The sequence below is a fragment of the Sturnira hondurensis genome, unplaced genomic scaffold, assembly GCF_014824575.4.
Source record: "Sturnira hondurensis isolate 20B ecotype Veracruz unplaced genomic scaffold, ASM1482457v3 Scaffold0002840, whole genome shotgun sequence".
Classification (NCBI taxonomy): Eukaryota; Metazoa; Chordata; class Mammalia; order Chiroptera; family Phyllostomidae; genus Sturnira; species Sturnira hondurensis.
Window position 1 is genome coordinate 2,898,067 of NW_028075471.1, and position 13,991 is coordinate 2,912,057.

At 37.2% G+C, this 13,991-nt stretch overlaps 1 protein-coding gene across 1 annotated transcript in view; it reads right to left on the reverse strand.

Moving 5' to 3' along the window:
• ERC2 (ELKS/RAB6-interacting/CAST family member 2) overlaps positions 1–12,596 on the reverse strand; it is a 669,672-nt gene extending 657,076 nt beyond the window's left edge. The window contains exon 1 of the mRNA XM_037041287.1: positions 12,483–12,596. Within this exon, the coding sequence (XP_036897182.1) occupies positions 12,483–12,596 (114 nt within the window). The remainder of the gene's footprint in view (positions 1–12,482) is intronic.
• Positions 12,597–13,991: the final 1,395 nt, after the last annotated feature.

Here is a 13,991-nt window from a genome sequence, read left to right on the forward strand (position 1 = left end):
GACTGTGCAACCCAGGGTTCCAGTATAGGAAAATTAAGCCTCAAAACCTCTGATTTAAAAAACCTGTGAGGGTTGACGTGGTAGGAGAAACTCCCAGTCTCACAGGAGAGTTTGTTGGAGTGACCCACAGGGTCCTAGAACATACACAAACCCACCCACCTGGGAATCAACATCAGAAGAGCTCAATTTGCTTGTGGGTAGCAGCAGGAGTGACTGACAGCTGACAGAGAGCTGAACGAGTGGCATTGTTCCCTCTCAGACCCCTCTCCAAAACACAGCACCACAACACAGCCAGGTGGGTGGCTCTGCCCTGGTGAGTACCTCAGGTTCTACCTCTTACTGCATCACAGGCATGGCAAGACAAAAACAAAATGGTGCAAATAAATGAAAGATCAGATCAAAACTCCAGAAAAAATTCAACTAAATGACAAAGATAGCCAAATGATCAGATGCATAGTTCAAAACACTGGTAATCAGGATACTCACAGAAATTATTGAGTACAGATGTAAAATAGAGGAAGAAGTGAAGGCTACGAAAAGTGAAATAATGGAAAATGTATAGGGAATCAACAATGAAGGGAAGGAAACTGCAACTCAAATCAACAGTTTGGAGCAGAAGGAAGAAATAAGCATTCAACCAGAACAGCATGAAGAAACAAGAATTCAAAAAAATGAGGAGAGGCTTAGGAACCACTTGGACAACTTTAAATGCTCCAACATCTGAATCATAACAGTAACAGAAAAAGAAGAAGAGCAAGAAATTGAAATGTTATTTGAAAACATAATGAAGAAGAACTTCCCCAGTCTGGCAAAGGAAATAAACTTCCAGGAAGTCCAGGAAGCTCAATGAGTCCCAAAGAAGTTGGAACCAAGGAAGCACACACCAAGGCACATCATAATTACATTATCCAGGATTAAAGTTAAGGAGAGAATATTAAAAGCAACAAAAGAAAAGAACACAGTTACCTACAAAGGAGTTTCTATAAGACTATCAGTTAATTTCTCAAAAGAAACCTTACAGACAAGAAGGGGCTGGAAAGAAGTATTACAAGTCTTAAAAGGCAAGGACCTACACCCAAGATTGCTCTATCCAGCAAAGCTTTCATTTAGAATGGAAGGGCAGATAAAGTGCTTCCCAGATAAGGTCAAGTTCAAGGAGTTCAGCATCCAAGCCCTTAATATATGAAACATTAAAGAGACTTATCTAAGAAAAAGAAGATCAAAACAAACAAACTCATTGTAAAATGACAACAAACTCACGACTACCAATAACTGAACATAAAAAACAAAAACAAAAATGAACTAAGCAAACAACAAGTACAGGAACAGAATCACAGAAATGGAGATCATATGGAGGGTTATCAGTGGGGAAGCAGAGGGGAGAGAATGGGAGAAAAGATACAGGGAAAAACAAGCATAAATGGTAGATACAAAACAGACAGGGGGAGGTTAAGAATAGTATAGGAAATGTAGAGAAGCCAAAGAACTTATATGTACGAGCCATGGACATGAACTAAAACAGGGAGAATGAGGGTGGGAGGGGGTGTACAGAGTGGAGGGCAATAAAGGAGGGGAATGGGACAACTGTAATAGTATGATCAATAAAGTATATTTTTTATTAAAGATTTTATTTATTTATCTATCTTTAGAGGGGAAGGAGAGGGAGAGAAACATCAATGTATGGTTGCCTTTCGTGCGTCCCCTGCTGGGAACTGGCCTGCAACCCAGGCATGTGCCCTGACTGGGAATCGAACCGCGATCATCAGGTTCGCAGGCCCTCGCTCAGTCCACTGAGCTACACCAGCCAGGAATAAAGTATATTTTTAAAAAACAAAAAAATTATGGTGATGTGAGCCATTTGTGTACTGTTTTTTATATGTACGTGTGTTTTCAATTAAGGTTTATAACTATGAGAAGAACTACTGGGTCACATGGTAACACTATGTTTAACATTTTGAGGAACAGCCAAATACTTTTCTAAAATGGACTAAACCATTTTACATTCCTACCATCAATATAGGAGATTTTTCCACATCTCCCCCAATATTTGTTGTCCTTTTTATTTTAGCCATCCTGGTGGTGGATAAAGTGTATCCAACTGTGTTTTTGATTTGCATTTCACTAACAACAAATCATTTTGGACATATTTTCCTATCCTTCTTGACCATTTGCATGTTTTCTTTTTTTTAAATTTTTGTTACTTGCTGATTTTAGGGAGAGGGAGAGAAACACCGATATGAGAGAGAAACATCAATCTGTTGCATCTCACACACACCTGACTGGGACTGAACCAGCAACCCAAGCACGTGCCCGGACTGGGAACCAAACCGGAGACCTTTTGGTTTACAGGCTGATGCTCAAGCAACTAAGCCACACTAGCTAGAACCATATATATGTTTTCTATGGGACATGTCTATTCAAATCCTTTGCCAAATTTTTAATAGCATTATTTACCTTTTTATTGTTGAGTTAGTTGTTCTTCCTTTATTTTTAAGTGAATTGTTAAAATATATTATATATAAGAAGATAGCCAAATCGTGGGTTTTCATCATGATGAATTATGACACAATGACTATACCTGGGCACATGCAAATCAGATCATGAAATAGAATATTACACCCTGGCTGGTGTGGCTGAGCATATTGAGTGCTGGCCTGCGAACCAAAGGGTCACTGGTTCAATCCCCAGTCAGGGCACATGCTTCGTTGTGGGCCAGGCCAGCAGTAGGGGCTGTGTGAGAGGCAACCACACACTGATGTTTCTCTCCTCCTTTCCCTCCCTTCCCCTGTCTCTAAAAATAAATTAATAAAATCTTTTTAAAATGTTTCTTGTACTCCAAAAGTTTCCTTTATGCCTTCTTTCAACCTCCATACCTTTTCCTTCTCCAGATTAACCACTATCCAGACATCTAACACCACTGGTTACTTTTGCCTGCTTTTCAAACACAAATTAAGAACAGAATCATATTGTGTGTGTTCTTGTATGATTTCTTTCAATACTGTTTTGGAGGTATTCAGTTATGTCATTACATGAAGCAATAATTTGGTCCTTCTCATTGCCTCATAGCATTTCATTGTATAAATCTCCACTATTTATCTACTCTATTATTAATAGCTATTTCATTTGTTTCAATATTTTGGTTAGTCTGTATATAATTATATTTTGTATCTTCTTCTTAAATTAGATCTTGTACAACCATTGTTAGATTTGTTCCTGGATATTTTCATTTTTTTTCAATACCATTGTAAATGATACTGTTTTCTAAATTTCATTNTTGTATAAATCTCCACTATTTATCTACTCTATTATTAATAGCTATTTCAGATGGGGAGTGGGATGGGATGGGAGTAATAGACAGAAAACTATACTTTAAAAATGATTAAATAAAAAAATTGAAAAAAAAATAGCTATTTCATTTGTTTCAATATTTTGGTTAGTCTGTATATAATTATATTTTGTATCTTCTTCTTAAATTAGATCTTGTACAACCATTGTTAGATTTGTTCCTGGATATTTTCATTTTTTTTCAATACCATTGTAAATGATACTGTTTTCTAAATTTCATTTTGTAATTGTTACTGGAATGTAGAAATATGGCTCATTTTAAAATACTGACAACTGCCCTGGCTGGTGTGGCTTAGTGAATTGAGTGCTGGCCTGCAAACCAATGGGGTCACCAGTTCGATTCCCAGTCAGGGCACATGCCTGGGTTGCTGGCCAGGACCCTAGTAGGGGGCATGTGAGAGGCAACCACATATTGATGATTCTTTCCCTCTCTTCCCCTCTGTCTAAAAATAAATAAAGTTGTTTTAAAAAAATGAATACACTCCTCTTTTAAGAAAAGAAAAAGAAATAAAAAATAAAATACTGACAACCTATCCGGCTAAGTTCATTTATTACTCTAATATTAGTTTCTACATGGATTGAGACTCCTTACAAATCATGGTGCCTATGAATAAAAGTGGTTTTACTTCTTCCTTTCTAATTCCTATACTTTGGATGCCCAGAACATTGCTGAACACCAATGACAGTAATACGCATTCTTGTCCTGTTCCTTGTTCCCCAGGGAAAGCTTTCAATATTTCATAACCCAAAATAATGTTTTTTATAGCTGTCTTGTGGCTACCTCTTATTAGATTAAGAAAACCCTCTCCTAATCTAAGTTTGCTGAAAGTATTATTATTATTATGGGGGGAGTCATGGCTGGATGTTGTACTTGGATGCTTTTTCTGCATTTACTAAAATTATATTAATTTTACTGCTTTATCCTATTAAATAACATTTGATATTTGGTAAATAACATTGATATCCAAAAGTAAGTCCTTGCATTCCTGGAACAAGCACAGTTTAGTCCTGTGATTTAATTGTCACTGGATTCAGTTCACCAGGATATTTTACATCAGGTTTGAAAGAGGTTTTGTAAAACTCCTTTCTTGTAATGGCTTTGTTGGGTATTAAAATCAAGGTCGTATTGGCCTCAAAACTAAGATGGGAGGCATTCCCCTGTTTTTATTTTCTAGAAGAGTTTCTGTATGATTGATGTAATTTTTTTCTTCACATGTTTAGAAAAATCCACTGAAGATGCCATCTGGGCCTGCAGTTATTTTGTTTGGTTTGCTTTTTGAATTATCAGAAGGCGTTGTTAGTGGTGGTGGTGAGATTTAAAATTCTAGAGTCATTTTGAAAATTTTTTTAGATTTTTTTTTAGAGAGAGAGAGGAATAGATGAAGAAAGAAAGGGAAAGAAACATCAATGTGCAAGAGATGCAGATTGGTTGCCTCTTGCATGCCCCAGCTGGGGACCTGGTCTGCAACCCAAGCATGAGCCTGACTGGAAATCAAACGAAGGACCTCTGGTTTGCAGGCTGGCACTCAATCCACTGAGCCACACCAGCCAGGACTAGAGTCCTTTTTTTACATATATGCAACTCAGATATTTTATTTTTTCACATGTGGTTTTGACAACTTGTATTTTTAAAAGAATATATCTAAAATTATAACTTTATTATCATAACACTGTTAATAAAATCCTCCCAGATTTTTAATGTCAATAAGATTCATAGCAAAGGCCCTCTTTCATTCCTGATAATGGTAATCTGTGCTGTTTTCCTCGATTCTAACCAGGATTTGCATTTTTGTTAATCTCTTAAAAGAAGCAGCACTTATATAGTCTACTCATGACGCTGATAAGTGTGTCTTAAAAAAAAAAAAGAAGCAGCATTTAGTTGAGGTCACAGGTGGTAAACACAAAACCCTCAGGCCAACTCCAGCCCTCCACCTTGTTTTATCTGGCCCAGCACCTTGTTTCTACCTGACAGCAGAACCGGGCTCTCGCTTAACTGCTAAGGAGTAGTTACGTTTACACAGTCCTAAAATTACATTTGGCCCTTTGAAGGCAACCATGAGGCCGATGTGGCCCCTAGTGAAAATGAGTTTGACACCCCTGGCTTAGGTATTCTCCTCTAGAATATGTCTGATTTGTATTTTATTAATTTCAACTTTTATCTTTATTTCTTATTTTGAATATTTTGATTACAGTTGACATTCAGTATTATTTTATAACCACTTCAGGTATACAGCATAGTGGTTGGACATCCGTACAATTCACAAAGTACTTGCCCTGATAAGTGTAGTCCCCACCTGACACCATACATAATAATTACAATATATTGACTATATTCCCTGTGCTGCACTTTACAACCCATGACTCTTTTGTAACTGCCAATTTGTCCCCTTTAATTCCTTCACCTTTTTCACTCAGACCCCCCAAGTCCCCTCCCTTCCGACAGCCCTCACTTGGTTTTCTGTATCTATGAGTCTCTTTCTGTTGTTTGTTTCTTTATTTTGTTCTTTAGGTTCCACAAATAAGTGAAATCATATGATATTTGTCTGTCTCTGTCTGACTTATTGCACTTGGTCCATCCATATTGTTGCAAATGGTAAGATTTCATTCTTCTTACAGCCGAGGAATATTCCATAGTATATATCTACCACATCAACAAAATGAAAGACAACCTACTGAATGGAAGAAGATATTTGCCAATGATATATCCAATAGGGGTTAATATTCAAAATTTAGAAAGAACTGATACAACTTAACACCAAAACAAACAATCCAATCAAAAGATGGGCAGAGGACATAAATAGACATTTCTCCAAGAAGTACATATATGAAAAGATGCTCAATATCCTTAATCATCAGAGAGATACAAATTAAAACCACAATGAAATATCGCCTCACACCTGAATGCTATCATTAATAAGTCAACAAGTAAGTGTTGGTGAAGATGTGGAGAAAAAGGAAACCTGCATTGCTGGTGGGATTGTAAATTGGTGTAGCAACGATGGAAAACAATATGGAGCTTCCTTACAAAATTAAAAGTAGAACTACCTTATAACCCAGCCATTCCATTTCTGGGTATTTATCCAAAGAAATCCAACACACTAATTCAAAAAGAATTATGTATCCCTACGTGCATTACAGGGTTGTTTACAATAGTCAAGATATGGAAGCATCCTAAGTACTAATCAACAGATGACTGAATAGCTTTATTTCTTTTCTCTCACTTTCTTATGGTTTAATTTAATCTTCCATTGCTTTTAAAATCTAGTCTCCTCTCAACCAAACTGAATGACCTGCTCTTACCCAGACCCTCCTCATACTTTCCATCTGTGTTGGCTTTGCTCATATCGTTCTCACTGTCAATAAACCATTCTTCTCCCTTTTATCAAGATCATGCCAGTCTTTACGGATCAAGGCCCTCCTCAGGTGCTGCCTCCTCCAAGAAGCATCCCCCACCCCTCGCTCATTTGGTATATTCTGGGCCCCTGCAACCCATTTTGCCATTTTAGGTCACTATTTAGACCCTGGTTTATGTACTTTTTCCATTAGCATCTTAAAGACTGAGCTCAGTTTTTCTGAAAGGCCCTCCACAGTGCTGTGTACAGCATAGATGCATGATAAACACTGGTGTTTGTGACTCACTTCAGGAGTTAAATTCACACAAATTGAACCTGTTTATTGCAGAAATCATCAGCTGGTAACTCATTTAGGATCAAACACATCATAAGAGTTTGGGCAAAAAAGAAAGTCTCATTTTTTTTATCTTCCTTGCTTCTAAATGACAACTATATATCATCCAGAGCTAACATTTAACTTGACATTTTGCTTTTTCTGGCTATAATTTAAAACCCACATTTCCCTCCTTATTTAAAAAAATAGTTAAATAGAAAAAGGTTCTTTTTTTGAGTTGAAAAATGAGAAGATGAAGAAATTTCTCAAGAAAAAAATAAGCTAAAGTACAATTTTTGGTATTGTAAATGGATAGTGCACATCAAAAACACAGGGCTTTCCAAATTTGAATGAGTTATGTTCCACACTGTTTTACAGACTTCAGAGCAAGACTTAAAATTCAGGGGGGAACAGGGAATATGTTGGCTGTAGGGCACATATTTGGAGCCAACTTTGAAGGCTGATAAAACATACATGTAGAAAGGGTGAGTCTTACTCTATAGCACAAAATACACCAAGCCTTGATCTAATCAAAAACACCAAATAGACCTTTCCAGTTCTCATGAGCTGCCTCAACCTGTTCTACGATGCAAACTTCAATGCATCATTTCCAAAATAAGTGTTCATAGTAAAACGAGTTGAATGTATGAGCCACCTTCAGTAAAAGCAGACCAGAGAACTAGAGGTGTAAGAGCTTTGAAGGAGAAACCTGTGTTCAAATGTTAACTGCCAACCAACTAGCTATAGAACCCTGAGCAGGTTGCTTATCCTCTCTCAAACATGGCTTTCTCATCTGTAAAACATGGCTAATTATGCCTATTCGCAAGTTTTCATTTGCCAGGTTCCCTATGCCTGGCTACCCAATGGTTAGTGGTGTTTGGGCTGTGGGCTGTCACTGGCAGTACAGGTGGTATCATTGTCCTTATTGCTGTTATTTTTTTTTCAATTGCCACAAAAGGAGCCCAGGCAGCTTTTAAGTCCTAAAATCCATCATAATGGCTAGACTAGAAAAACTAGAATTGATACAAATTTTATATGAACACATCATTCTGGAAGAAGAAATAACTCTAAATAGAGTTTAGTGTTTAGACTCTAAGAAGTAACCGTTCAAAAGATAGATGAAATAAACCCACAGCCAGAAAAACATTTCAGGTATTACATGGTTTTACTGATTAGATCCTAGGACTTGAATTAAGTTCACAATGAAAATTGGTATGCATTCAATGGCCTAGGTTGAGAATCAAAATCCCTCCTTAGCTTGTGTGACCTGGGGTTGGCAAGTAGCTCTTGCCTTCCCATGTTTCAGCACGTTCCTTCCATGTCTGCTAGAACTGAAATGGCTGGATCTGACCAAACAACAAGGTATCTTTTAAGGGAAACTTAACTCAACTGCCAGTCAGCTCAACCACATGGAGAAGAAGAGTTATCATCTTCCTGAGCACCAAGGCTTGGCTTTTAGTTTTATTAACAAAAATCAACCTCATCGCTAAAGTTTAGCACCTGAATGCAAAGTTACATTTTTTTCATCAACAGCACAACTATAGGTAAACTATTTAGTCAAGGTTCATCTTGAATTACTTACAGTGCAGTTCCCATAGCAAAGCCTGGTACTCTAGAAGAACCACACATGACACACACGTGCCCTGGCTGGCCATGTGACTAGAAAGCTAAACACTCACAATCTTCACTTCAGTTGCCACAGAGATACCATCCCACGATGACATTATGCCCCTAGCTTCTTAAACCACTTTCCCCAGATCAAGTATATTTTCTGCAACTTTTACTAAAACCCTGACATCACATATATGTCCCATTTGATAAATTCTGCTGAGTTTAGTGCTAGCATAAAGCTTGTTTTCCTTGAATGCCATTTAATTCATAAGTAAATGAGAACTAGGGAACTTTATGCATTTTCTTTTCAGCCTGAGCTGTTGCATCTGAATGAGGTTTTATGCCCCATCTCAGTAATTATTATTAGGGTTGGTTGGGTTTTTCGCATTTTGTAAAAAACACAACTTTTTCCCTGTTCCTTCCTTCTGTGGTTGTGGGAGCTGCCGCAGCCATCTTGTTCAGACAGGGAGAAAGAGGTGGTCTGAAAATGGAGCTCCTGCGAAGGAAGCCAAAATCCATGGTGGAAAGAGAGAAAATGGGATCTGTGAATATTTTTTGAACCCCTGGATCAAGCTATGCTTGAAGCAACACTCCTGGGGTATTTTTTCCATTTACATGAGCCAATACATTTCCTTTTGGCTTAAGCCATTCTGAATTAGATTTTGATTTGTTTAGAAGTTCTGACTAACAAAGAAAAAAATTGAGATTACCTGACAAGTACTGTCATTACTAGAATTCATTATCCTTAAAAAAAACCTGGATGCAGCTTTATGACTGAACCCAAGAAAGTGCAACTTTTGAATATCATGTTTATGCCATGTCAAATTTATAGTAAAAGTAGATTAAAAATACATTCTTCCCAAAGACTTAACATTAAAGAAGGAAAAAAGGGGGTTAAACGCTTTTAAACTGCCATTTTTATTGACAGTTCTACATAAGAATAGAAAAGAGGAGCTCAGTAAAGAATTTTTAGACACAAAGGTAAGAAAAGGAGGAGCAGCACTGCAACATCCACAAGAAAACTAACTTTTCTGAGAAACACACACAGTGTTCTAACAGTGCAAACCTGGAACATACCTGCCAGACCAAATCAGGATCAAAATTAAACTTTGGAGTTTCCTGCAAGAAGATAAACCACAAATAGCTTTAATTCACTTTGCTCCCCTTCATTTTCATTTAGGTGACTTTAGCTTCCCTGGCTCAACTGGCTGGCAACAAATGTGATGGTCACCAGAAAATGGTCCTCTGTTGTCATGTGAGCAAATCATCCTCTCCAAGGCTTGCCCCACAACAAGGTATCTTCACAACTCTAAAAGTATCGAGGGATATGTAGAGAGTCACTAGAAGTATGAGATTGTGGGTCTGAAGTATTTGGGTTGGGCAAGATTTCACAGATTTTCACAATAAATACCTTTCTTGGGTTGATGCAGAGGATATGTGTGGAGAAGACATGGGGTCAGATTCACTAAGAACCAAGGGATAAGTAGGGATAACTTCTAAGCTCTTAATTCTGTCATGTCCCTGAAACTACAGATCCAATTTACTGTAGGAAAAGCTCCCTTTGACTTCAGATTTTGCCAATGTATTATAGACAACATTAATGTTTACCCAAAAGTGTTTAAGTTAAAACAAAACAGTGTCTGGAATTCCACCCACCAGGATTAAGAGTCAGTTCTATTTGGGAGTCAACCCTAAGGTTTGTAAAATGCTGGCTTCCAATGTGCCCTCCAATTTTAAAGGGATGTAACATACAAAATCAGATGAGATCACAGCCTCTATCACAAGCCACCCACACGTGGCTGAGGAAGTGACCCTCTACCAGCTGCCTCCATAATCCAATTTATGCATGTTGAGTATAGATGCTAATGGGACCCAGACTTCTCCACTGACAAAACAGAGGCAGAACTCTGTAAATGAGCAGACATCCAAAAGACAACAGGAAAAACCCCAGGCTTGATACCCTGACAAATATATTGGTCATTATTTGTCCTAAATATGTGTTCAACATATCAGCAGCATTGGTGTCATAAGAGAAAAAGTACTGACTCAATTTACTAAAAATGTATGGGCATAAATTTCCCCTAAAAATCATGTTTTTATGCCTTCCCCGGAAGACATCCCAAATGAGTGCTTTTATTTATTTATTTTTCTAACAAAACATAGGACACTAAAAACAGTAAGCTAGAATCAAACCGATTTGTCTTTATAGTGACCTGTGCTAGGAAAATGCCCAAAGCACTGGAAGACATGTCATTCCTGGTTTCTCCAAAGATTTTTAGAAGGCATTCTTTTCTAAAGAAAAAAACATAATAATTTGAAAATAGATTTTACATGCATCTTCTGATCCATTACTAATTGTGTGGATGTATGTGTGGAGGTGAGTGGAGAGGGGTCTGACTGGCTCTTCACAAAAAAATAAATAAATAAAACATTAAAATAATTTTTTTTGTCTTTTTCTTTCCTTTCCTTTTCTTTTTCCACCTTGAAAAGGTTTCCAATTTGGTTCTAATGAATGTGAAGTGGGGATGAAATCTCAGTTACAAGCCATCCCCCCTCAGGTGTGGAATAAGTATCTTTTCAAAATAAGTTAAAATTACATAAATTCAAAATAAATTGATGAGTCAAAATCAGCAATTACTTTTTAATCTTACTGGCAGGTGGTCCCATAGATAATATATTTCAAACCAACCTACTGCAAACACATTATGAGTACTTGACTCCTGTAACCTTTGGGAATTATATAGTTTGAAAACAAATGTTCTACATTATTTCCACAAAAATCTACTTGGATGAAGACACTGTGATTGAACAGAAACAATAAATCCTAAATCAGAATTGTACATGCCAAGAACTCAATAGTTCATATTAATTTCTTCTTCCCCAGGACGTGGGAATTTTTTGGTAGACAATTCAAAATCCTGTGCTACCAGAAAGACCGTTATCCTGCCAGCAAGCTTCTTAACTGTCTCGTTGGCTGATGGTGACCAGAGTTAACCTCAAGTGTGAAATTACTAAATTGCAAACATTGTTGTTATGAATTATTTCTCCTTATGTAGCAATTTAAATCAAGGGCTATTTATTCTTAAGATAAATACTATTTGCTTCCTTCTGTCCAAAACTGTAAGTAAAAAAGACTTCAAATTTCTAGATACTGACAGAGCAATTGGGTTTCATTTAGATCTGTTTCTTAACCATATATCATGACTTGGCCATCATCACTTACTTCATTATTTCTTAAATGCCCCAAATCCATCCAGGAGAATCTTTGATTCTTTTTAAATAGCGTATCTCTAATGCTTCCCCAGCTAAAAGAATACCTGGAGAGTTTTTTTAAAATTATTACTTCTAGGCTTGGTTAGGAGAAAATACTGGAGTCAAGAGAAAGTATTATTCATTGATAAGTAAATTTTGCTAATAGTACCATTTAAGCTATTAAAATGACTCCATTGCATATAAAACTCCTTTTCTTTGCCAGATCTTAGTTTCTCAAAGTGTCTTTTCATTGTAATGTGAGTGGGAGGAAAAAAAGAATATTTCCAGGTTTAGAAATTTACTTTCAAAGCACACACAAAACCTCTTTTAAGCTTGAAAGCACTGGCCATACTCTGGAAAAGAACCCAGCTCCTTTCAGCCAAGGGATACTTGAGCCCTTTATTCTTTTGCTCAGAAAAAGAATCCTAATTAAAGGGCCAAGAAATTAAATGTACCCAGGAAGGCAAAAAGATTTAGGAAAAAAAGCACTCATCAGGGTGCCTAGAGAAAAATACAACATTCAATTCACATGTTTTATGTTAGGCACCATCAAGTTTAAACAAACTCCAGAGGCACAGCTGTTTTTGACAAATGTGAGCAGCTCCTACCTTCATTTCAATGACAGTCTGGAGAGCCTTCGTCTTGGCTGGCTCCTGCTGAAGTTGGCTTCTTCGGTGCAGTTCCTGGGGAGGAACACGATAGAAATAAGCCTGACGGTTCATCCTCCCGTTACACCATGACCTTTATACAGGTACCACACAGCCCTCCAGATACAGGTTTGCTGTGCACAGACATAAACAAGCCACAGGTACCTCTTCCCCCACCCTCTTTAGCATCCCTCCTGCCTGGAGCCTGAGTTCCGGTGCAAAGCTCCTGGCACATGCGCTATTTCTGAAACTTCCATCAATAATTAATGTCAACTCTGACAAAGCCAGCAAGTAATTATAGCCCTAATACTGTTCAACACTGAGGCTGTTGCCCAGCCATCAAATCATAATTTACTAAATTATATCGCTCTACGCTCCCAATACAAACACAGCAAGAAAACGGAGGAAAGAAAATGACTAATGTAGTTGCAAATCTGTTGCACGCATGGCATTTTGCTACTGAGGTAAGTTTGAAATGAGCAATGTAAAAACCTTTTCAGTACAACTGTGTCCCTTTTTGGAGTGAACTGATCTGATGAAACCCTGTGAATCTCTTGCTTCCTAATTTACAGTTTCAGTCCTTGTTCAAAATCACATGTGTGTGTGATATGTTTGTGCAAAAAAATTAAAACTGGTATTAATATCAACAGTGTTGGAGGGGAGAGAAAAATGGTTAAAGCCAGATGTAGACTTAAGAACTTCTGGAAAATGATGAATATTTCCTTAGGTAAAAAGAAAACAATGTAATTGCAGTTTTTAAGCTTGAAGGCTCACTTTTTTGCATGCCTCTTCTCAAAAGAACAGTTCTATTAAAACTTTAAAAGGTTGTCTTAGCAAAAGAGATAGATAAAGAAGGCTTTTTTTCAGTTCATGCTTTAATTTTCTTAATATTAATGATCAACAGTTTTATGAAATTGACAATAACAGGAATAAAGGAAAGTGCCAACACACATCCATGCTGCTAATACAAGTTACCTATAAAGTAATTCCATTAAGAATTATTTGAATTGAAGTCACATATAGAGTAATTCCATAAGACTTTTATTTGCTTCTAGAAAAATCATTTAATGTCAACGTGAAGTAGGTTTAGGCATTTACATTCCATGGTACCACAAACATTTTTTACTTTTTAAAAAGATTTTATTTATTTATTTTTAAAGAGAAAGGAAAGGAGAGAGAAAAAAGGGAGAGAAACATCAGTCAGCTGACTCTCACACACCCCCAACTGGGGACCTGGCCCTCAACCCAGGCATATGCTCTGATCGAGAATCAAATCAGTGACCTTTTGATTTGCAGGCTGACACTCAATCCACTAGGCCACATGGGCCATGGCAGACCACAAACATTTTTTAAAATGTTTCTCCAAGGAGGACATGCAGAGGACCCAGAGACACATGAGAAAATGTTCAACATCACTAGCCATTAGAGAGATGCAATTTAAAACCACAATGAAATACCACTTCATATCAG